Source organism: Lacerta agilis, chromosome 8 (assembly GCF_009819535.1).
Source record: "Lacerta agilis isolate rLacAgi1 chromosome 8, rLacAgi1.pri, whole genome shotgun sequence".
Taxonomy (NCBI): domain Eukaryota; kingdom Metazoa; phylum Chordata; class Lepidosauria; order Squamata; family Lacertidae; genus Lacerta; species Lacerta agilis.
Genome location: NC_046319.1, coordinates 51,531,505 through 51,557,238, shown reverse-complemented (window position 1 = coordinate 51,557,238; position 25,734 = coordinate 51,531,505). Strand labels below are relative to the sequence as shown.

General features: G+C 49.3%; 1 protein-coding gene across 1 annotated transcript in view; it reads left to right on the top strand.

The window, feature by feature from the left end:
* The first annotated feature begins 1,018 nt into the window (after positions 1-1,018).
* The window catches only part of BCAR1 (BCAR1 scaffold protein, Cas family member), a 37,387-nt gene continuing 12,671 nt past the window's right edge, over positions 1,019-25,734 (top strand). The window contains 1 exon segment of the mRNA XM_033157433.1: positions 1,019-1,169. Within this exon segment, the coding sequence (XP_033013324.1) occupies positions 1,158-1,169 (12 nt within the window). The 5' untranslated portion in view covers positions 1,019-1,157.

Genomic DNA, 25,734 nt, shown 5'->3' with positions numbered 1-25,734 from the left:
ATACCTGGAATTTTTTATTTATTTAAAAAGTCATTTCTCATGTTTTATGATTCAGTAATTATTATTTTACAGCCCAAATGTGTTGTTGGCTAATTAGTAGTAGAACTGCCTTTGCCAACCTCTTCCTTCAGGTTGTTTTGGCTGGCGACCCCCATCACAGTGGTGTTTGATGGAGTTGCAGTCCAAAACATCTGGAGAGCAACAGGTTGCCAAAGGCACAGCACATTTTAAGTGTCCCATAGTGCCACCTAATATGACATCACTAATCCTCACAACAACCCTGCTGGGTGGGCTATTAATACTATCTCTGTTCTGCATCTGGGAGGGCTCAGTTTGAGAGACTGTCATTTATACTCAGATCGTATAAATCTTTCGCCTTTCACAATTCCTCCTTTTAACCGCTCTGCACGCAGCGCAGGGAAACGGGAATCTGCAAGGTTCCCGCCTGATTCCAGACGAAGGGGCCTAGAGCTCCAGGTCCCTCTGCGTATGCTCAGAGGCACGCTCTTTCTTCCTTTCCCCACATCTGCCCCTCCTTTCTTCTTCGGGCCGAGCGCCGGTATTTGGCGAACCCCAAGCCCCGCTCCGGCCTCCAGCTGCTGGGCCTGCCCGACGGAAGCGGCGAGAGAGGCAAATCTGGGCACGCAGCGCCCCTTCCCTGGCGCGGCGGCGAGCTCAATGGAGCCGCTGTGCTCCTGGCGAGCGGCAGCGAGGGGAGGCGGCGGAGGAGGCCCATCTGGCGTCAGACAATCCGCCTCTTTTTCCGCCCGCCGTCCCTGCGGACGGGGGCCGCCGCCGCCGCCGCCGCCGCTCTCGTGCGTCCAGCCCCCTTTCGGTGCCAGGCGGAGGCAGCCTGGCCGTCCCGTTCCTGGCTCGGCAGCGCCGCCTCCTTTTCTCCCGGGCAACCAATGAAGGCGGCTTAGGGCGGCGGCAGGAACGGGAGGGGGGGACCCGTTCCTCGCGCTCCCTCCTTCTTCCCAGGAGCTGGCTCTCTTGCTTCGTTGCTGCTGCTGCTGCTCGCGCTCCGTCTCTGCTTAGCCGTCGGCCCGGCAGCGGGAGCGGGAAGGAGACGCCGCCAGTGCCGCAGCCAGCCAGCCAGCCGGCGGGATCATGCATTAAGGCGCACGACCAGGGGGCACTGCGGCCGGGCCGGGAAGATGAACTACCTGGTAAGTGGGCGCCGTCGGGAGAGGCCGAGCGAGCCCTCAAGTCTGCCAGAGGGAGAGAAGAGACCCGGGGAGGGAACGAGGCTGGGCGGCGGGAGGGGGGGGACCGACGGCTGACTTTCTCCGCCTAGGAGCAGGAGGCTGAGAGAGAGCCCCCCCCCTACTCGGAAAGCCACTTGGAGGCGAGTCTTGGCCGCGTCCGTGGTCGGCTGGGGGGACGCGGTTCCGACTCGAGCGCCGGGCTTTCGGCTGGCCGGCCGCTGTGGGAAGCGAGGGTCGGCTTGCGGCGGCCCCAGGACGGACGTGCCTTCCCGCCGGGGCTGCAGCCGGGAGCGCCCTGACGTGGCTGCCGAGCCCCGGCGCGGAAGCGCCTCTCCAGGCAACAGGCGGAGCGGGAGGAGGAGGGCGCGGGCTGCCCCCTTTCCCTTCCCGCTTTTGGGGAGGGGGCAGAGAGAGAGAGAGAAAAGGCGGGAGTCCTGGGGGGGGGGTCGATGCTCCCCAACCCCCATGTTAGGAACCCCACCGGACACGAGAGGGCACTTGGTTTCTCTCCCTCGGTCCAGGAAAACCGAAGGCTGTTCTTGCCCCCGCTCCCAAGGTCGGGGTCGGGATCAGGAAGGAAAGGGCAAAATCTTTGGTATCCCCCCTCTTCTTCCCGGGGAAGTGAGGTGGGCGGGACGTTGCGGGGCCGTGGGCTCGGGGAAAGTAGCTTGCCCGAAGGCAGCTACGGTCCTTTCCGCCTTGGGCCTGCTGCGGCAGGTTTTCCAGGGGCCGGTGGGAACCGAAGATGACTTTGGACGGGATTCTAGTTGGAGGCTAAAACGAGCGCGGCTTCTCCCGGCTTGAAGGGGACGCAGCGACGAAGAGCTCTGTGGCACGCGAAAGGCTGAAAATATCCCACCCGCAGCCTCTTCAGGGCTGCACCACGGACATGGCAAGGTTCCACTCTGCAATGTACTGTATATAGACCCCCAGATAATAACTATTGCCGGGGCCTCTTCATTTGCTTACCCCAAGTGTGCAATGAATGGAGGGTAACCACCCACTCCTCTGAGCCAAGCCCCATGAAATGCGTGTTGTGGCAAATGCTGTTTAGGCCTAGCCTTGGGACAGGTAGGGTATTAGTGTACGCTGGCACCCCCAAAATGTCCCTTAATCCCATTGGTCTGGATCCAAACCAGCACTTTGGGAATAGTGGATTATTATTATTTAAAGAGAGTTGCTGTGATAACTGAAAGTAAACCTTGCTAGTTTCAAGGTGAGAGTTGGATAAACTTATGAAGTGTGTGAAACATATATTTGTGGACTTCCCCTCCCCCAATGATTCTGTATGTTTCTGATTTTTTAATATATATTTATATTAATTATCAATACATTGAGCTCTCAAGATGGTGTACATCATTCCCCCTTCCCTTTTATCCTCACAACAACCCTGTGAGGTAGGTTAAGTTGAAAGATAGGGACTGCCCCAAGGTCAGATAATGAACCTCATGGCAGTGGGGATTTGAACTGAGATGTTTACAGTCCTAGCTACTCTTAAGCAATACACCATGTTGGCTCCTTTGTCTTTGGGCATTATGATTCCCCAACTCCCTGACCTATACATGTAGACATATCTCCCAACTTAGGGTAATCTTTCAGGCATCCAGTGAAAGAGACTATTGCCTGGGGAAGCCTTAATTATGCTGCAGTGCTAAACATGCTTACTGGGAATAAGCCCCATTAAAACACATGTAGGATAGCACTGTTAGTCTTGAAAGTGTGTAATTGTGTGTGTGCTGAATTTTTGCTCTAATACACAAATGTGGTGAACCCTCCTGGAATTTACCATAACAGGTCAGGTGGGGTGAAATGGCTCCTGAATAACATTTCCTGATGGGTGTTTTTTTGCTGATGCTCAGAATCTGAGGTGTGTATGTGTGTGTTTCCTCTTCTTTCCTACACATTGGTCACTTGTGGCCTTCAATTTTATTTTGCCATCCTCTGTAGAGCCTAGTTTGACTTGCTTTCTTGGCCCTTCTCGCTGTGCAGACACTTGCTCTTGTTCTTTTGTTGGAATGCCAAGAGACTGCGGACTGGTGTGGGGTGAGAAGAGGTGATGGAGAGATGCCAGCTTCCCCTAGCCTGGTGCCTTCTAGATTTTGGACTACAACTCCCATCAGCCCCAGTGGTCAGGGATGATGGGAGTTCAGCAACCTCTGGAGGTCTATAGTTTGCCCACAGCCAGCCCCAATAGGAAAGATAGAAATGTGTGTAGAAACCTCCCACTGAACTAAATGAGATTTTGAAGTACTTACGTTCAGCTGCTTTTTTTATGTTCTGACATCAGAGATGCCTGCAATGTTTTGTTCATGAATAAGAAGAGAGAACTCCTTTCAAATGAGCCATGATAATTGGCAATGCTAGGAAACAGCTCTGTTTTGACAGATTTCACTAGAGCCAAATCCTGGCGCTGGTCTATGGCCACTCGAATGCTACGGGGTGTAAAATTGCACAGTCCCTGATCTGTAGTAGGTTCACAGCCTGTATACTCTGGAGCAATCCCTACTGTGTTCATCTGGGTGTGCATTCTGGTACACATATGAAGGTCAATAGCTTTCATTCGCCCTCTTCCTTGCTGGAACTCCTGGTTATCTATATTTGGTGGGTGTCCAGACCTCCCGGCTGTTGTGCAAGATTTGCTGGAGGGGACAAATGCTGTGATTTGTGCATTTGAAAAGCTCTGTCTTATGGAGGCAGCCAGTTGGAGGTGGGAAGTGCTCCCCATGAGCTATGCATGTTTACATCTCTCTGCCTCTTGTGCCAGTTGTTGGTCCTGGCAAGGATTACACCCAAGGAGTTCCACAGCTGGCTGTTTGATCTCCAGCTCTGGGAGCCGTTGATCCTGCAAAGTAATAGAAATGGAGTGTGACTTTGCTCCAGGCGGAGCCTGATGGAGTCAGACCATGGGAATGCTTGAGGCCTGGTTAGCTGGCAGAACAGAAGAAAGTTATGCCTGGTCAGAATGGAAACTTGGCGAGGCCTGAAATTAGGTGGTCAGCAGGAGGAAGCACAACTGCTGAAAATGTGTGCCTGTGTTTGATGCCCTGTGGCCAAACCGTCCCTGAAATCATTCTGTACTTTTCTGTGTGATTCAAAGCTTTGCTTGTTCTCTCTCATTCTCTCTCTCTCTCACACACACACACACCAGCTGAAGGTGGATATATGAAATCCTCCTTCTGTTTGATTCTTGTCACTAACTGGGACTGATGGGAGTTGTAGTCCATAACATCTGGATGTCACCAATTTGGCAAAGGCTGCTGTATGAGCGGCAGGCTGTGGACTGTGAGCTCTGCCTCTGGTGTCAGAGGCAGTGATGCTTCTGAATACCAGTTACTGGGAATCACAGGTGGGGAGAGCTCCGTGGCACTCAGCTCCTACTTGTGGATTTCCCATTGGGGGCATCCAATTGGCCACTGTGAGAACAGGATGATGGACCAAACAGGCCTTTGGCCTGATCCAGCAGCCAAGCTCTTCTTAGGTTGTCATGAAGACTGCCTTCTGGCTGCTTAGAGGCCCTTGTGAAATGGGTTTCAGGCTTGCCAATAACTCCCTTTTTGTTACCTAGGTCCTAGAAGGCCTAAGCTCTGGTGGATATATTTTCCAGGTGCAGTTCTATAATCCTGAAGGTGCTTGCCAGTATTCTCTGCTGAGTGCTCTGGGTGGGGAGGGAATATTTGATGCCTCTGCTTCCCCCACCCCCTTTGTCCCACTTACCCTTACCCATCTGTTGTGCTGACCCACAAGTCTAGGAGAGTCCTTTACACCCAGATACAGAGTCTGGGTCTTTGTTCCGTGTTTTCTGGCTTGGAAGTTGAATTCCTGAGTGGATGCATGTGTCAGGAAAAGGCGGCTGGCCTTACCTTTGGTGAAGTGTAACCTGATAATGCCTGTGGGACAAGTGTGTGAGAGAGAAAGATGGTGATTCTGGGATGTCTCTACAACTCTCCCCCCCCCCCGCATCTGTCTGTCAGTCTGAACAGCCACCTTAAAAGACTGCAGTGCCCTCCCACTTGGACTCCTTTGTAGTGACTGGAAGGGACCCTGAAATAATTTGTCATAGGGGATTCCCCTGTCTTGCTGTCTCCTGACTTTTGCACCGTTTCCATCCTTCAGCCTGCATTATTCACAACCTTATCCTTGCCTACTAGGAGTAGAGGCAGTATACTGTAGCTCTGAATATTGGCTGCTGGAGAGAGTGCTGTTGCTCTTGGGTCCTGCTTTTGGCTTTCCCATAATGGGCACCTGGTTGGCCACTGTGAGAACAGGATCCAGGGCTATTAGGACTTTGAGTCTGACCCAGCAGGCCTCTTCTCAACAGCCTTGGGAGGTAGGACACACTGCCGCTCCATTTTGTTACTTCAAAATGTTACTGCCTTGTCTAAAGGAGTCCCTCTGACACTCCAAAGGCTTGGGCAGGATTGTCAGCTTGGAGACAAGGCTACCTTGTTGGGATCACTCCAAGACCCGCTAACCTATGTTCTTGTCTCTGAGGCCAGCAGCAGATGCCTCTGGAAAGTTCATGGCCTTCCCTTGCTGTTAAAAGCTCTGGTGCATCTGATATTGCGTGTGTGGTTGGGTAGGTCACTGCTTGGGATTGGGGGGGTGAAGAAGCTGAGATTTGGGCTCCAAACTTCAGCAACACTTGAAGTGGCTTGAAGCTGCATGTAAATGGGGAGTTGCCTGTACTGTACTTGATAGAAGGTGCTCCTGTGCAGGAGCAAAGAGCATTTCCCTTGCTACAGAATCCTTGTGCTGGGAGGGGTTTGGGCTGTGGGGGCTTCCACGGCTGGAGGGCCACGTGTTTGCAGACTCCATGGAATTACCGGTAAGTACAGAGGAGGAGCCTGGCCAGCTCTGTTTGTGTGTGTGTGTGTGTCTCCATCTCTCTCCCCACCCCAATCCTTATGGACTCATTTGCCATTGGCTCTCCTGCTCCCCTCCCCTCTCTTGGCACCAGCAGGCTGCGCTGGGTGAGTAATTGACTGGGCAGAGCCTGCCTTCTGGCAGCTGAACTCTCTCTCTCTCTCTGTGGCAGCTGCTGAACCCTGAGTTAATGATTCACCAACAAGTTGGAGGCAGTAAAACCAGGCTAGGGTGGGGAGGGGGTGGTTTGGGTTGGAGGTGCCCTCTACCTTTCTGCGATCCGTGTCAGGTGGCACCTGTCTGGCGTGGGCCAAATGTTGCCCTGTGTGCAGAGAGAAGTTGCTGGTTCTCTTTCCCACCTCTGCTTGAGCGTATTTCTAAAGAGAAGAAGTAGGGCTTGAAATATCCGCATCCTCTTAACCAGCGATGACTCCCACATCCTAAACAAGGAGGTGTGGGGTTGATGACTGCAGCCAGTGGTGAAGAATGGGCATGCACTCTGCACATGCCCTAGGGTACAGTTGTTTATTGCTGCTTTGCATGCTAGGCAATGAAAACAAGCCTGGTGGGCAGTTCAAGGGAGACCCGCTTGGGAGGCTTGCCCCCCCGCACTGCACTGGGGGATGGGGGGGCTAGATTTGACCCTTTTCCCTCTCAAAGGAGACTTGCTGCATCTGGCAAACATTTTTGGGGGGGGGGAGTTGCACAGGTTCAGAGATCTGCCTAACCAGCTGGGAATGGCATTGGGACAAAATAAAAATGGGTGCACACTAGTCTTCCACAGCCTGGCACCCTCTGGATATTTTGGACTACAAATCCCATTAGACTGTGCTTGCTGGAGCTGATGGGAGTTGTAGTCTGAAGTATCCAGAGGACACCAGGTTGAAGATGGCTGAGATACACCGAGGGCAACAATGCCTCTCTCCAAACATTTTGAACCCCATTATAAGAACGCCTCCAACCAGTGATGTGGCATGGAAAATTTCCCAGTGCTTTTATCTTTTATAATTTTCCATTGGCGAATACAGTATTAGGCCAGCTTGGCTGTTTTAAAGTTTTTGCTTTGTTCAGCTAAATACAAGTAAGATAAACCTGGCAAATTGGACAAATCCCTTGACATTGGAAAAGTATCTAATGCAAACAGAACATTTTCTTCTGAAAGTTAGCCTGACTTGCAAAGGAACATTTCCCAATTCCAAATTTTCTGGGAAGCCCATTCACTCCAACCCCTGGTGGCTTTTTCCTTCTGCTGTCTGCAGATGCAAGATGCTTATGATGCAAGGACCCAAATGAGCCTGTTTGGGGGCCAGGTGGTGCCCACCTTTGCTGCCTGAGTTGTTGTCATTTCAGGTCCTGGGGCTCTCTGAAGGGGTGCGCTGGGACTGGGAATCCCCGCTTTTGCAAAGGAGGGTGCTGTGCAGAAGATTCACGGAAGCATCAAGAGAGGTTGTGGACATAACACCTTCAAATTCCTGCCTCCCCACACTTTTCTGGCCCTTAATATGGATTTTTGTCAGGTCCTCTCCTTTTCAGAGTATCCCTGGGATAAGAAAATCCAGACTGAGGTAGAGGGAAAGCAGCGATTTGAAGGAGAACAGTCATATGGACGATGGAGGATTTCTGGAGCTGCTATCCGCTTGGAACAACAGTATGGGTGAACCCACAAAATTGCAGGGGTCAGACTAGAGGACCCTTTGGTGCCCTTCCAACTCTACAGTTCTATGATTCTGTTATTTCTGAGCAGATTTCACTGGGGTCCTCTTGCCCCTTCTCTTTCCCTGCCCCACTTCCCCAAATTGCTTTGCTCTTCTATTGCATTGGTTGTATAAATGCAAAGTCAGGGAAGGTGTGAAGCAATGGCAGAACTGGGGCAGGGGAGGGGAGGAGACGGGGGGGGAGGAGGCAGTGCCTGAGGCTCACCAGGGACTGATGTCTGCGGCTGGTGCCTGCAGTTTTCATGACGACAGGCACAAAACACAAGAAAAGTCTGTGTCAGTCTCCCAAGCAAGTCTTGACAGGAGGAGAGCAGCAGGAGGCTGGTTATAGATGGCGGTCATGTGCAGTGCAGGCTGACTTACTGCACGGAGCGAGTGCCCTTGACCAAACTGGCAGGGGCCTCTCTGTGGTCTTATTAGCTGGCATTGCAAGGAGTCCTGGCCGTTGCAGGCCAAGCTGGTAGCGTGCTGAGCCCTTGCTTGGAACAGACGTAGTTTCAGTGTGCAGATCCCGCGGGTGACCCGTCAGGGAGGGAGATCCATGCAGTGTTGCAGAACACACTGGGCAGAATGTGTTCAGGCTGTGCGCCACTGAGCGCAGTTGGAAGGCCGCATCCTGGCGTTCTCTGTGACCTCTTGGTGAATCACGGAGTGCAGGACTCTCGAAGTCACAGACACCTAGTGAAGCTGAAGGTTGGGAGATCCGGACAGATAAAAGGAAGCACTTCTTATTGCAGCACCTGTTAAACTATGGAACTTGCTGCTGCAGGAGGCGGTAGTGGCCACTCACCTGGATGGCTTAAAAGAGATAGGACAAATTCATGGAGGAGAAGGCTATTGACTGCTACTAGCAACAATGGCTATACTTTGACTCCACAGCTGGAGGCTACAATGCTTCTGAATACCAGCTGCTGGAAATCACAGGATGGGAGAGGGCTCTTGTGATCAGGTCCTGCTTGCTGGTTCTCCATTAGGGTATCTGGTTGGCTGCTGTGAGGACAGGATGCTGGCCTAGATGGGCCACTGGCCTGATCCAGAAGGCTGTCTTTGTGTTCATCTCTCTGGTTGCGTAGGGCAGGTGAAAAGTTATGGTTCATTGCTACCAAATTTTTCCTTGGGGGTGCTGTGAGAGTGGCCTGCCACCATCAGAGAGAGGAGCTGTTTGGGTCTGGCAAGCAGAATGGACCCAGCTGACTCCCACCCACTTCCCTCTGGGGATCTGCTGCCCTCCCTTCCCTAAGCAGGAGCAGAATGAGTGCAGGCATGCCGCCCGGTGCAGTATTGCTAGCCTCCAGCTACAGGCTGGGCCTCAGGAATGGCTTACACAGCACGGCAGTCGTGTTTGGACAGGGTGTTGGGAGGAGGTTTTGATCAGCTGCCTTCCCCGCAGCTTTCCCACTACAGCGTCAGACTCAGAATGGCCTTTGGAGCAAATGGTCACTTCTGGAATCAGAGCACGGCGGCCTCTCAAGGGTCTGCAGCCTTCAAGCAAGCTTCATACGTGTGGGAAGGGTGTGTGTTTGTGTGCTTGCTGTGTAAAAGGAGAGCAAGAGGGCGACCACAAGAGCCATACTACATTTTTGTGCAGCCGCCACGTTTGCTGCTGCAGCACTGATGTTGCAGTGGTTACTCCTGTCCAAAGCACCTGGGGCCCTCTAGATGCTCTGGGCTCAAGTTTTTATCAGTCCTGACCAGCACAGCCTCTACAGCACATGCCTCATTCTTTGTTGAGGGATGCACCTCTGTCCATTGTTCCTTATGTAGAGTGTAAAGTGTTTCTGAGCGGGTCTCTATCTCTACCCCTCTGTCATTCAATCCTCAAAGTCCTTTCCCATTGCTATTCCTGCACTGCTCCTTTCCACAAGCCTTGCACTCCTCTGTATCACCAGTCCGTTTCCTGGCTTAATTCAAGGTGCTGGTTTTATACATTCAAAGCTGTAAGCCCTCTGGGTCTAAAAGCTGCTGCTGCTGGCCCTCCAGATGTTCCTTGGGACTCCCAACTTCCATCAGCCCCAGGGATGATGGGTGTTTTGCACCAGCAACATCTGGAGGGCTCCAGATTTGCCTCCTTTATATGAAGCTGCCCAGTCTCTACCATCTGCTTCTCCACCTCATTGGTTGAATAGTTGGTAGGTGCAAAAGACAGGGCCTTTGGGTGATCGGACCTGGAACTTGGAAGGCCTGGCTGTTTCTGTTGCTTTAGATCAAAGGGTCAGCAAACTTTTTCAACAGGGGGCCGGTCCACTGTCCTCAGACCTTGTGGGGGCCGGACTATATTTTGAAAAAAAATATGAACAAATTCCTATGCCCCACAAATAACCCAGAGATGCATTTTAAATAAAAGCACACATTCTACTCATGTAAAAACACACTGATTCCGACTGTCCGCGGGCCACATTTAGAAGGCGATTGGGCCCCTTAGTTTGGGGACCCCTGCTTTAGATGCTTTCAGTGAAGTTGTTTTTACTGCTCTTTTGCTGTATATTTATTTATTTATTCTGCTTTTTTAAAACCTGCCTTGATTTTCCTTTCTTTTCAATAGAAAAGTGGGGTGTAAATATTGGAAATAACAATGGACTTCTAAGTTTCTGGTCCTTAGTGTTCTTAAAGCTCTCGGCTCCTGTACTTCTGAGTGTATGTCTTGCTGCTCATCGTCATCTAGGGCTGCTGCCTTCAGTTCATATGATGCTGACATTAAAGCCTTAACACGGCTGCTTTCTGTGTGCATGAGGCATTGTCTTGCAAGCATGGAAAAATACTTGAGCCATGGATTCTGTCCCAGCATGCGAAGACTGCCGGTGTCAAAACCGGTGACCCAGTTTAAACATGATGCCAGCCGAGTAACCCAGCACATATATAGTTTACACCCCCAGCAATGCCTTCAAATAGGGCCCAGCCTGAGCAAAAAGCCATTTCCAAATCATGTGGGAGGGAGAAGTTAATTTCATTTTGCACTCTAGGTAGGAGCACTGCTTTTTGGCAATAGATTCAAGAAAGACGGCCGTCTTCATTTGATCCCACACAGCCTCTCCCAGTTCTAGGTTGATATGAGAAGGAGGGGAGGGAATTCTTCTGAATATTCTTCTTGGTGGCATTGCCTGGTCCTGCATTTGCAAACTTGGTGCCCTCCAGATATTTTGAAATGCAGCTCCAGCCAGCTCTGGCTGGGCCCTTTGGGAGTTGTAGCACCAGCCTGATGGGAGTTGTAGTGCGGACCCAGCAGTTGCTGTTTTCCAAAACATCTGAAGGGCATCAGGTTGGTGAAGGCTCCACCAGACCCAGGTTCTTTTCCTTCCCACATCCCTCTGGGCTCCAGGTAACTCTGTCTGATTTCTCTGGGAGGTGAGGGAATGCCCAGGTTTGCCGGCTCATTTTCTGGGTCACTGAGGCAAGTGGAGGGCGGGGGGGGGGAGGTCTCTGCTTCAGGCTGCTTCCTGACTTCATTGTCAAGCGCTTGCCAAAACAGTTCACACCAATTGTTGGGCTCATCACATGGGAGAGAAGAGGAAATGAGTGGCCTTTCCTAGTTTTGGAGAAGAACCCAGCTACAGGTACCTTTGTTCAGCTGGCTGTGCTGGACCTATAGATGCAGGGGAAGGAGGGGGCAGAGTTTCTGAGGCGGAAAAATGGACTGGGCCACTTCAGATAGCCTGAACAGAATGACAATTTTGAACACCCGGTAAATAAGAAGCAAAAAATGCCTTGCATATATAACATCAGTACTGCACCAAAGGGATGACAGAACCTTTCTCTGTGGCATACTATCCCTCCCCCTTTTGCAGATGATGATGATGATGATGATATTATTATTTGTTCCTCCACGAGGAACATTTTTTTACCACCCCCAACCTGTGTTTTTTGTCCTCTCAGCTTCTGCTGTTTGCGTAGGGACCAGGGCTTTTTGCTTCTCTGGAATAAAGGCAGCCTGGGGAGAGTTTACTGGGATTCATGAGGGTTGCCATAGAACTGGGCTTGGGGAATCTGCTTGGACACCTTGTGTGTGTGTGTTTTTTTGGGGGGGGCAAACTGCTATCTCAAAAGCCTCATTTTGCTGTCAGTAAAAGAGAAACTTCCAGGGATGTTGTTGGGCTGAGAACTCGATGGGCCATTGCAAAAAGCAGTGGGATCTGCAAAATGAAAGAAGCCAAGTGCATTCTGGGAGAATCTCTGGCCAGGACATTCTTCATTTTATCAGAAGGACTCACAAGAATGTCTTCTTCTCCACTGGATTTTAAACTTGGCCTTGAAATGTTGGGATCTTGTTTCAATTAAAAACAAAACAAGAATAGCACAGCAGTGCTGTAGGATTGGTGAGCCCTGGCACACACAAGCAGCTGACAGGCACACGACAACAGAGTTACTATTGTCTGAGTGATGCCCTAATGATTTGTTGGTTTTCTTAAATGAGCATTTTGGAGAGCAGAATGCAAGCTGCAGCTCCAGGCCACAAGCTTGTCCGCAAAGCGAGTGCACCATCCTCCCCGAGGGAAGCATGGAAATCAGTTTAGACAATTAGCAGTGCTTTGGTGGCTAGTGGCCAATTTTCCACCACTCTAGAGCTGAGGATGGGGACGGATCTGTGTGCACAGGCAGGGTGGGGGAAGCTGCAATGTTTTATACAGGGGCTGTAGAGCTGGGGTCTCCAACATAACACATGGGTGGGAGTCACGGTGCTCTCAGAGACACACCCTGGTCCCTGCAAAGGTCCCCTACCTAAAACTGGTTTTGTTGTTCTTTGGTTGGGAAGAGAGGCATTGACTGTTTTGAGAGAGGTTGGGGTTTATCGTTTTCATTTGTTACTCTGTTATGTATTTTTGTGTTTTTTATATTGTAAACCACTATGTGATCGTTGGATGAAGGGTGGTATAGAAATTTAATAATAATAATAATAATGGCCTGCTTTTTGGGTGGCTGTATTTTATTTGTGTGAGGGCACTGTGGCAGTTTTGCCTGCTCTTTTGGTGTGGGTGGGAGGATTCTGAACATTGCCCATTTTTCTTTGGTGAAATGATTATTTTCCATTATTAATGGTGCCCATAGGTTTCTTTATTGCTCCAGATTTGCCCCAGGCCCAAAAAGGTTGGGAATCCCTACTTTAGTAGGGCATTCTGCAAATGACATGAACAACCCAGTTGCCCTTGCAGTGGAATGCAGGACTTTAAGGAACTTCATCCACTCATTTTCCCTCTTAGTTTCCTGTCTCCATCTTAGCCAAGGAATTAGCTAATGCATCATGGAGAGCCCTGGCTAACTGGATGAAGGTGTGTGTGTGTGTGTGTGTGGGTGGTGTGTGTGTGTGTTAGAAACCCATGGACAATTTTTGTGTGTGTGTGTGCACGCGCGCACAGATTTTGCCAAGAATGTGAAGGTGTCTGTGGCTAGACCCCAGATAAATTGTTCTGCTGTGTGCTGCTCTTCCACAACAGGGCTATAGAAGTAGACACCGATGAGGTTTGATATGAAATTTGTGTGTCTTCGGGGGTGTGTGTGCTTATTGTGGCTTGTGTTGTGCTTGGCACTCCTGGGTTTGTGGAGAAGCATAACAGGAGTGCCAGCAACATGAACTTTGGGATTGCTGAGGACAGGCTTCCATGTTTGAGAGCTGGAGCCCTGTATCAGCTTTGTGTATATATGAAATTTGTCAGTGAGTCAGAGCCATCTTATCAATGGCCCACCTGCCTACTATTGCGAGAGAACGGAAGCTATCCAGGTACTTGGGCTGAGTTTCTTCTCACCCTAGAGATGCTTGGGGTTGTACCCGGGGCCTTGGATGGGACACAAAGCTCATGGTCCACCAATGCACACACACCCCAGCATGAAACACATGCATGTGCAGCTGCCTCACCCAAAGCCTGGCTGTTGCTGCATTTCTCTGGCACCTGTCTAAAGTGCACCAGAGGCAGTTTACAGCCCCAAACTTTACATCACCCCTTCCTCATATTGGTGCCCTCCAAATGTTTTTGACCGCAACTCCCATCATTCCCAGCCACCACGTCAGTCATTTTTGAGGATTCTTGTGCAATTGCATATTCGCAGGTATTTCAACATTTCCTTCCCTCCCTCTCCCTGCAGCACCTTGTCCCTTGTATGGCTGGCTTCCTGGGATGATCCCATTGCAGCGACGCATGCACAAAACCACTCATTGTTGCTCAGGTTCCCCTTGCAAGCTGGGGGTGGATTGACTGCACCGCTGTCCGTGAGCAGGATTTGACTGGGGCTGAGTAACCACAGCTCTGTTCTGGCTTGCTGAGGAATGTGTGGTTGCGGAGACAAAATCAGCCTGTGGATCCTACAGGAGGGCTGTTTTGACTTGGCTGCTCTGCTCAGATTTTGCATGGCGTTCTTTAAACTTCTGAGTCACGCCTTTTTTTGTTTTCTGCGACTGGAGGCACACATCTCAGTCTCTCATGCCCAGCAAAGAGCTCCCCTGGGTGGTGCCTCCTCCCCATTTCTGTGTGAGTCAATCTTCTGGGTGTGTTACCTGATTGGAAGGTGCTCAAAAAATGCCTCTGAGGGTATTCTGCTGGGTGCCTGTGTCCAATCCCAGAGATGCAAATGCACTGGGAAGTTGCTTTCCAGCAGCGACTCATCTGGAGGGATGCTTGGGGAATGGCTCCAGCTCACTAGCAGATCACCTGTTGTTCACCCAGAAGGTCCCAGGTTCAATCTCTGGGATCTCCAAGCAGGGCTGGGAAGGGCTCCTGCCTGAAGCCCCAGAGAGCCACTCTCTGGCAAAACTGAGCTAGGAACAGCAGTGTCCTGGCTTGGGATAGGCCACTCTTTATGCCATTGCTCAGCATCCTTTGAAGATGAGCACTCCGGGCAATTTGTGGTTCTGCCCTTGTTCGTGCCCTGGTCCATGGGGTCACGAAGAGTCGGACACGACTGAACAACAACAAGCCCTTGTTCGAGATTGGCTTCTGAAGTTTTCTAGGCTGATAAGGAATTTGAATCTGGCCCTCTTGTTCTCAAGTCTACCCATTTCTATCTCCTGCCCCACATGGACTCCCATTCCAGAATCCTTGGGTTGCCTAGAAGCTGAGCTTAGCGAGCAGCTCAGTAAGAGTGCTGTAGAAGTGCAGCAAGTAAATCAAGTGTGACTAAAGTGGCGTCACAGGTGTGCATTTCACCGGAGGGAGCTCAGTACCTACTGCCAGTGGTTCTCCAGGTTTTCAGAAAGAGTCTTTCTCAGCTCTGTCTGGGGACTGAACCTGGGACCTTCTGTGCAAGGCAGATACTCTCCCAGTGGACTAAGGCCGTACACTGTAAATGGTTAAACAATTGCCCATCTACTTGGCATCCTCCTATGATCTGCCAGTAGAACCCAGACTGCTTTTGGCACATTCCTTTGCTGGAATGCTTCCAAAATCTTCTGCAACTCCCAAGGGTGCTGTGGCAGACAATGGGTGGTGGGTGTTCTAACAGAGATATTGATTTAGAAAGAGTTCCCTGGAGCTGAAAAAAGTTTGCAAACCTTGCCTTTTCCTATACCTTCCCTGCCTTTCCCCTCATGTAGGTATGATCGTGGTGCAACTGTTGCTGGTTGGCATCACAGGTCATGGCTTCAACCTGGTTGAGTTGCAAGCATCTTCTCCCGGGCCAGCTGTGCTGCTCGTCATCATGGCTGAGCCCCCCCCCAACTCCCTCCACACTCCTCGGGGGTTTATGAGGTCAAGGGATGGGAACTGGAGTGGGACCAAGTGCAACAATGACTCCCTGAAGTGCTGTATCAATATTTGCAGCTTTTATCTCTGATGTACCCGAGTGGGCGGATTCCACAGCTACACAGCGACTCAACAGTAGCCTTTGAATCACTTGTGCTAGAGTCAGTGAGCGGTGTGGTTGGCACGCCTCTGAAATTCCCAGTCTGTGCCAACAAGATTGGCTGTCTTCAAATAGCTGCCCTGAGGGGGAACAGTGTCCTCTGCCTCTACTTGGGCATTGAAAAGACCCTGGGTCACCAGTGGGTGGTCTGGAACCACAGGTGGCCCTCTGACTTCTTCACTATGGCCTTCCCCAGGCCAGAATGAGAGAGAGAGAGAGAAGAGGAAGGAAGGAAGGAAGGAAGGAAGGAAGGAAAGGAAGGAAGGAGAGAGTGGGTACCTTGGGTCAGTGGCCCATAGGAATGTGTTCCCATGACTCTGAAAAAGCTACCCCACCTCTGCCCAAGCTTCTGCTTCTCCAGTGTAAAGTTTCAGGAGGTTGGGTGTTGACTTGCAGGGGGGAAATAGAAGGAACCCAGCTTTAACCTTTCTGCTGCAAGCCACCTCCTTTCTTAGCTAGGGCTCTGGCCTAGCTGCAAATGTGGGTCTGGATCACTATCTGAGAGATGAGTGGCTGTAAAGGAGAGTTGCTGGGCAAGGAAGGGGTTAACCCACCCCATGACCTCTGCAAGTTTCACCCTGCTCTGGGTGCTGTTTGCACAGGAAAAGCCGTGCCTGGTATTTCAAAACACAACAGTAGCGGCTAGGTATATGGTTGGGTTTCTTGCAAAATGCAAGCTCCCTAAGCAAGCTCTGGTATGCCTCCTTAGCTGAAGGACCATCTATCCTGGGACCTTGGATGAAAGGATTTTAAAATGAAATGGCCTAGAAGTAGAGTTTTCATAGAATTGTAGAGTTGGAAGGCACCCCAAGGTCATCTAGTCCAACCCCTGCTATGTGGGAATTCCACCTAAAGCATTAATGACAGATGCCCACCCAACCTTTGCTTAAAAACCTCCAATGGAGGAGAATCCACCACTTTCTGCTCCACTGTTGAACAGCTCTTACTGACAGAAAGTTCTTCCGGACGTTTAGTTGGAATCTCCTTTTTTGTAATTTGTATTGGTGCAGGTTTTGGGGTCTCTTCAGAAAGGTGTTTGGGCATTACTGACAATCATCTTCAGGTAGGACACACACACACACACACACACACACACACACACACACATTTGGGGACATCTGCAGATGTGTTGCCTCACTAATTGGTCCAGATATCAATGCCTCCTGGGGCCCTCCATATGCTTTGGACTACAACTCTCATTAGTAGTAGCCAACATGACCATATGGTGCTGGGGTGATGGAAGTGTGGCCGCTGTGCTGACTGGGGCTGATAGGAATTGTAGTTCAAAGCATCTAGAGGGACCCATGTTAGAGAAGGCCGCTCTAGGGAGTGGCACATGCCTTCCCACCTGCCCTTTCTGTTTGCCTACTGGAACAGCACTTTTAACTATAGAGACAGTGTGGTGTAGTGGTTACAGTGTTGGACCGGGAGACCAGGATTCAAATCTCCACCTGGTCATGAAGCTCACCGGGTCACTTTGGACCAGTCACTGCCTTTCAGCCTAACCTGTCTCATGTGATTGTTGTGGGAGTAAATAAATGAGGAGGCAGGGAACCATCCACCTTGAACTCATTGGAATAAAAGGTGCGATACTCGAATCTTGCCTGTGGGCTTCCCACAGGCATCTGGTTGGCCACTGTGAGAACAGGATGCCAAACTAGATGGGCCATTGGCCTGATCCAGCAGGCTCTCCTTATTTCCTCTGATATTAGAGATAGAACATAGCCAACATTTCCTCCACAAATCTGTGTAAAAGCCACCCAAGTTGGTGGCCGTTTTTGCATGAAGTAATGAGTTCATAGCATTTGGGACGTTGGAACCAGGGACTGCATGCTCCATAACTTATCCTCTTAAAGACTGTGCAAAACACCAGCTTTTCAATTGTTTGCCTTTGCAGAGCGACTGGCACACATTTATTTGGCTGCTCGTGTGGTACAGTGCTTTATTGTCTGCTGTATGCATACTTCTGTTTTGCAATGGCCTGCAGCCAAGACAATAAACTGTCAACGACAATGTTGCAAGAAGCAAGCTTTATTGCGTTGACGCTGTACCTGGAGTGGTCAGCTTTTGCCTGGAGAAGCAGCTGTCCTGAGCAAATTTTAGTGCCCTGGGTGGAATGTGCATTTCTGCCCTTGGAGCAGAAAATAAATAATCCTTACTCTTTGGTTGGGAAGAGCTTAAGCATCCTAGTCTCTGCCTGCTATTTGTGGTGAATGGAGCTTTCTGGAGAGCCTGCTTTACTTATGCCAATTTCACTAGTTTTCTCAAAGATTATGTAGAGAGAACTACATTATAAGTCCTGATGGAAGGAAGATCCCAACATAAGGAGTAGAAACTGGCCTGTCATTAGCATCACCTTACTTCCTGAGTCCTTTTGATTATAATATCGGGACTATGAATTTTCACTCTTGAAAGCCAGCTGCTATTGTTGCAGTAGTTAGACTTCTAGTTTGCTCTTCATGGTTAAGTCTTAGGCAAACCACTCTCTCTAGCTTCCTTCTGCAAAGCAGACCTACCCTACAGTGCTATTGTGGGGATTTCTGAGATGTTTGTGAAGGGCTTTTAACTTGGTCTGTGAATGTGAAGCAGTATTTTCTCAATCTCATTAGAACTGCAAGTCCACTTACTTTGGAGTAAATCCCACTGCGCTAAATGGTTTTAATTACAAGTAAAGATCCAGGAGTCGTGTTGTAATGCTGCTGTTAGTTTTCTACTTGCATTCGTAGTTTCAGTTTGGGCAGTGCTTTGTCTCTCTGTTTTCTGAAAAGTTATCTGGATCCCTGGGTGGAAGGGACAGATTGTCTCCCATCAAGATTGGACTAAGAATTTCCTGTGGTGCAGAGGGAGGGGAAATCATTTTTTGCTTGAGGGCCGCATTCAATCATAGGGAAACCACAGTGGGTGGAATATATACATTTACAAATGTATCATACCACTTTAAACAGTCATGGCTTTTACTTTTATGTGGTCGGGAATGTAGCCTAGACCGGTCTGCACTGTCCATTTAAAGCAACGGGGCCGAGCAAACGGGAGCTCATCCCGTCGCGGGGATGTCGAACCTCGACCTTCTGTTCGGCAAGCCCTAGGCTCTGTGGTTTAATAACTCTCAGCACCCTTAGCAAGTGACAGCTCCCATAATTCTTTGGGGGAAGCCATGCCTGTTTTAAAGTGGTATGATACTGCTTTAAATGGACAGTGCAGACAGGGTCTAGGCTACATTCCAGCACATGTTTCTGCACGCATAAATGGTACATCTAGGTAAGCATTATCACACTTCAAGGACACAATCCAACCAGGCAAAAGCAATCGAGGGGCTATGGAGCAGGGCTGGCTGGGTGTGTGGCCTGGGAAGGGGGAAGTCTCAAGGACCAAATTGAGAGGCCTGGGTAGGGGCACCTCTGGCCCTCGGTCCTGAGGTTCCTCACCCCTAAAAAGAAGCATAATGTGGGGGATTAGGATTTCCTTTTATATCCCTTGCCAGTCACATACTCTCCTGTGTTATCGTCGTTGAAATCATGGATTGAAATGTTGGTGAGACCTCTCAGAGACCCTTCTGGAGTGACAGCTCTTGGCCTCCTTTCAGCGAAACCAGTTGGTGGTGTTTGTGTCCCGTCCCCCAGACAGCACGTTTTTATTGACCTATAGGCCTGTGTCCCAAACCATAGGTGAGTGGGGCAGGCTAAGGTCTAGACTGGTTCAAGGGCTGGTCTTTTTAGGAGACGGCCCAGGCGGAAATGGGGGCCCTGCTTTAAAGGACTTTTTAAATGGAAGTGAGTCATCTGCTAATTTCCCCTTCAGTGTATGAGCTCACAAGATGCCCATTTAGTAAGACTTTGCGTGAGCAATGAGCGTTATGTTGTAATTAAACTCCTATCTGAGCAACTGGGGCCCTTTGGACAGCTTCCTGCTGGGTTTTTTTTAGTGTTTTTTTTTTTTTTAAAAGCTACATTAATCATGCATTCCTCTGACTGGAGGGAAGGTGAGGTTTAACTCCTTCATCCCTGCAAAGTGTTTCCGGGGACAGCTGGAGAAGAAAAAAGGAAGGTCATGGCCTCCCAGCTTAATCTACCTTGCAGGATTGTTGTGAGGATTAAATGAGAGGGAGAAAAAGGTGGGATACGATACAATAAATAAGTAGTCTTGTCTTCCACCTTTTTCATGACTTGTTTTCTACTGGGCATCGTCCACCAACTGGTGCCCTTCATCTGCTTTGGACTGCAACTCCCATCAGCACTTGGTTGGGCATGATGGGAGTTGTAGTCTAAAACACCTGGAGGCTGTTGACATCTGAAGTTGGTGACAGCTGCTCTAGGGAGTGAGGTTGTTGGGCACCATGTATAGCATGCCTGTTTTTCTGTTTTATTTGTTTGAAATACATTTGAAATACATTTATTTGAACCTGTCTTTAAAACAAAGAACAAAAACTCTGCTTTTAAATGGTTAGTTATCTGAATGCTTGGCCTCATTTAAAGCTGTTTTGTACCACTTTAAACAGCCACATCTTCCTCAAATAATTCTGGGACCCGTAGCTTCCAACACTAAGGTTGGGGACATCCCCTGTTCAGGACCCAGAAGAGGGTCATAGCTCAGTGTCAGGGCCCCCCCTCCCCTTCAAAAGCTTAGTGTTTCTGTGGAAGTTTGGAGTAAGGTTACCTCTTTGTGGTGTGCATGGCAGGTCTTGTCCACCTAGATGTTGTTTTCTTGCATTCCTTCCCCAGAGGCAACTCTGACCTTGCGTGCTTTGCTCTGTCCTTCCAGCCCAAGCAATAAACAGGGGGGACAGGACAGGACAGGATGCTTGCTCCAAGGTGCAAGGCTGCCCCCCAAGAGAAATTGCAATGGGAGGCTTGTTTCTGAGGAATTTTCTCTTTTTTGTGATATTTTTTATTTGATTTTTCAAACATTTCTCTGAATCTCATGACCTTCCCCCCACCCCCTCAGTGGGTCCTAATGTCAATGTTTACAACTGCATATTGTATCGTAATCTATGTTTTATATCAATCCATATTATCCATCGTATTTATTACACTACAAGGTTATAATAATCCTGCTAATGTTTTCATCTGCTTACAGTGGTCTCCTAAATAAATTCTATTTTTTTTCCCCATTCTTTCCTGAAGTTTTGTCTTCTTGGTTCTGAACTTTCCGGTCAGCTTTGCCCTTCAGTGTAGCCATCAGCTTCGTTGCCATTCCTCTCTTTCCATCTCTGGGCCAGATTTCTTGAGGAATTTTCTCAAATCAGCACCATAACAATATTCAGGAAAGCTCTTTTCCAATTCCCACACTTACGCTGGGATCTGTCATCATGAAAAGCAACATGACCTGCCTTATAATATAATATAATATAATATAATATAATATAATATTACTGTAAACTGCTTTGGGATCCATTGTGGTAAAAAAAAGTGCCATTGTGCTGCTAGGTGTAGTTCTGCGCCAGAAGAACCCATGTAACCTCAGTAATGTGGAGAGTGTTTGTGGCATAGCCAGTATTTTTGTGGGGCTGCAACAGCGCCTGGCCGGATGCCTCATAGCTGCATTTAGGGCTGCTAACTGCAGCAACTCTTCCTTTTCTCTGCCTCTCCCCCCCCTACACCCCCCCCCCCGCCTCTGCAACATATCTGTCCATTGAGGCCCCATTTCCATGGATGCCTTTTCCGCCTCTTTCCCTTGGGGAGGATGGGAAGTCGATCCTGTTGCTTACAATATCCTAGCTTTCAGATTCAGTCTCCTATTCCAGGAGGGCCTCTTCTGGTAAAGTTTGGGCAGGCCTGGAAAATATTTTGAATTCTGGAAGGCAGCATCAAATTTGTAGGAGAAGCCCTACAGAGGGTTTTCCCCAGCCTGTCCTAGCATGGCAGTAAAAGCTGTCTTGCACGGTCACACTGTGGTCAGTTTGGTGGTTGGAAGAGAAAAGGGGTGTGCCATGTATAAGCCATCAAATAATAGTTCCCATAAAAGAGCACGTATAGGGAGCAGCGCAAGGCCAGGCCTGGCGGTTTTAATCCGCACTCCGAGAGATTTAGCAGAACATCATTTTGAGATCTGTGCTCTTTCTTCATCTCCATTCAACAGTTGCAAAGGGAGAAGGGAAGGGAAGGGTTAGGGAAAGGTTAGAACTTCAGTTAGGAAAAGAACATAAGAGACTGCTGGATCAGGCCAATGGCCCTTATAGTCTGGAATCCTATTCTCACAGTGGCCACCAGATGCCTTATTGGGAAACCTCACAAGCAGGATTCAAGCACAAGAGCCCTCTCCCCCTCCTGTGCTTTCCAGCAGCTACCGGTAGCATTCAGAAGCACCCTGCTTCCCACCACAGAAGCAGAGCAGAGCCATTGGGCTAGTCGCCACTGAAAGCCTTGCCCTTCCTGAATTTGTTCAATTTTCTTTTAAAGCCATCCATGTAGGTGGCCATCATGGCCTCCGGCATCATTCCAAAGCAGCGACACGGGGAAATGTAAACATGTTTCACCATTGTGCAAAGTGGCAACCGCACATCTACTCACTATAAAGCAGGGATCGGAATCCACCTGCTGCCTCTGGATGTTGTTGGACTACGACCGCCATAATTTCCTGATAATTGATTGTGCTGGGTGAGGCTGATGGGAGCTGAAGTCCCGACAACCTCTGGGAGCCACAGGTTCCCCATCCCTGGCATTGGCCAACTGTATAGCCGAGTTGTGACTGTCAGCACACCACGTACCTGTGAACTCAGATGGTGGAAAGAATCTTCTTTCATTGGCGGATAGTTGGATGGGATCTGACTTTTGGCCCACAGCAAGAACACATAGAGCCCTCAGAACATAGGGAGCTGGTATATACAGAGTACACCAGCAATTTTCAAGCTCCGTCACCCCAATGCCACACTTAATTGCTGAGGGTCTTGGCAGACCATTTAATGATATTCCTCTGCCCATTCTTTAGCAATTGCAGTGCCGTGTGCTAGATGTTGTATGATTTTTAATTGCATTTCCCCCTCCTTCTTTTATTTCTTAGGTAATTGTGTTTTATTGTATTCAAGTTGCAACACAATCAACACAACGTGAGAAATAAAGAAGCTATAAATACAAGTAAAGTTGGTACGAGTATTTAAACGTGATGGGCATGCTGTCTCCCGTCTTCAGCCACAAATCCACAGAAGCACTGTGGACCACCAGTTTGGGAATCCTTGGTTTTCCACTGAGTGCCAAAAGGTTTCTTTCGAGATTTCAGAGGGTCTCTCCCAGCCCATTGAACTTGGCACCTTCTCCTTGCAAAGCTTGTGCTGTGCCACTCGGCTATCACCCTTCTCTTTTTCTCTTGTCCCACAGACAGCTCCCCCTTCCCTGCCCCGTGTTTTCTGTGAACGCCCACTTGGGCTTTGAAAACCCGTACAAAACATTTTCTTCTCATTCTTTTGCTTAAGGGGCCTCAGTCGGCCACTAGTTGTAAACAAAACAATCTTGCTGGGGGGAAAATGTGCTTTCGGCCTCCTGGGAGGAACACAGTACAGGAAGCATGAAGGGACTGAGAGCGAGATGTAGAACGGGCCAAGAATTAGTAGGCAGAGCAGTTTGGTGAGATCTCTAGACTGGCATCTCACTAAAGAATTAAGTATGGTGTTGAGTGATGTTAACTCACTCTGTGAGTTACGGCTTGGCATGCCATACTGAAGCTTAACTTCCACATAACAGTGATGTTCAGAAGTAGCAAATCTGTTCTGTGATCCAGCACCAAAATGTGAAACGGACTATTTTTTTCCAAGCAACGGAGTAAGTATATTTTAAGGGTGGCCCTTTTGGTACAGAGTTGGCACCTGCTAGCAATTGATAGGCCACAGTGGAAAAGCCTGTTATTTAACTTTTTATAAACAGGCATCGTTTGGAAGGTATGGTATCTTCCCCAATCTGGTGCCCTATGGCTGTTTTCAGCTACAATTCCCATCAACTCCAGCCAGCACAGTTTGATGGCAGTCATGGTCCGAAACAATTGGAGGACACTGGTTGAGAATGACCGATGAGAGACTGGCATCAAGACTCAAAAGAGGCTGGCTTACCCCTTCCACCCACCTCCTTGGGGCTCCAGAAGAAACTTATGTTTGGAAGTAAATTCTGAATTTCTGCATGTCCTGCTGCTGCGGAGGGGCGGAGGGCAGCGGGAGGCACAAAGGGAATTCTCTGGTTGACTCACAGCTCTGGCACTTCCTGCCCAGGAGAGGAGAAGTGGGGGAGGAGAGACTTTGCTTGTGCTAGAAGGAGGGTCCCAGGCCCTTAGCTGGTCTGCCGGCTGGGCCCATCTGATAAAATCCTCCTCTGTTGTTGGTTTGGAACACTTCACAATCTGAAAGAACAAGAAGCCAGCTAATGAACAGCAGCACTTGATGCTATTTATTTGCTTTGCGTTCTTTAAACTTAATTACTGTAAGAGCAGATGATCACAGAATTGCTTTATATCCCCAGCCAGACCATTGGTCCATTGAGCTCAGTATTGTCTGCACTGACTGCAGCGACTCCGCAGGATTCTTAACAGGATTCTCGCCCAGCCTTGCCTGGGACCTTGTGGATGCAAGGCAGACTCTGCCATTGAGCTATGGTTCTTCCCCATAGGAGTGGGGCAAAGAAAGTTGGGGTAAAAGGAGAGAGCGGGGCATGTGGAGGGAGAGGAGAAGGACAACCCTGAATGATTAGTTTGGTTTGAGCTGGAATCTGCAGCAGCCATTCCTCTGAGATAAGCCCCACTGAGTCCAAAGACGCTTACCGTACTTCCAGGTAGGCCTGTGTGTGTGTGTGTGTGTGTGTGTGGTGTGTGTACTTACTTAGTCCTACTGAACTCAGTGGGACTTACTTCCGAGTAGACATGCATTGGAATTGCACCGTAAACTGGCCTTTCTTCTCAAAGCAGCTCCAGTTTCCTTGTGTGTCTCCTGCTTTGTTTAGAATCACCCGGAGTCTGTATCTTTTTTTTCTTTTTCTTTTCTTTTGCGTCCTTTTAAAATCTTGCATCATTTACATTGCCTTTGCTCTATTTAAAAGGCACAGATGTGTGTATACTCGTCTCAGTGCAGGGTGTCTTTTCTGAAAGCTTCTCGTCTCTTGCTCAGCGGTTAGGCATGTCATTTTGTTTGCAAACGGCGCCTTTTATAAATATATTTATAAATATAAATAACACAAGCCTCTAGCTCCGGATTTGTTTGTTTTTAACCCATTTCCCCCCATGCATATTCACGTTCTTTATTTGTGGGGAGGGAGAGAGCCAACTAATTTCACCTGTAAAGAGGGAGCCTTTCTTCTTACTAGGACACCAGGAAAGTTCTGTATACAGACCAGAGAGTCTTCCACCCAGTGACCTTTACTCATTGATAAATTACTTTCCCTTTCCACTTCAAAGGAGATGTTTGCATGAACTGGGCTGGGGCAGTCACACGCTCACCCTCACGTCCTTCTGAAGGCCAACCCTTTTTGGTTATAGCAGTGAAGGTGTCTCCTTAGTCTTAATTTGGAAAGAGGAGGTGCAATGGGCAGGGGGGTGGGACCCTATGTGATATATACCTGTGCTGCCCCACCCACCCTCAGCAGGTCTACTTAGCAACTTCTGGATGGGGGTGGGAGGTGATATACGGGGGTGGGGGGTGGAATTTAACACCCCCTTCATCAATGCCTCTGATCCACTGAAATGTGGAGCCCCCCTCCATCCCAGAATTATACAGTTCCCAGAGCACCCTGTGAAGAGGCACTGATCGTTCAACCACTCTGGGAATTGTAGCTTAGGAGGGGAACAGGGGCCTCCCGGGATACTTTGGGAGAAGCCGCAACAGTTTAAAGTGGCACCATAGTTCTTTAAATGCATGGTGTGAATGTGACCGTGGCTGCCTTCCAAGAATTCTGGGAGCTGTAGTTCATTAAAGGTGTTGGGAATTACTAGGAGAACCCCTATTCTCCCCCCCCCCCAGAGCTTCAATTCCCAGAGTTCCCTTTGAAGAGGGATGGATCGTAAAACAACTCTGGGAATTGGTAAGGGATATAAGGGAAACCCCGATTCCCCACATGATGTTTTCTTTCTAATAATCCAGGGGTGAGGAACCGCAAGACTAAGGGCCAGATGCAATTCCCACACCCCAGCCTCTCAATTTGGCTCCTGAGACTCCC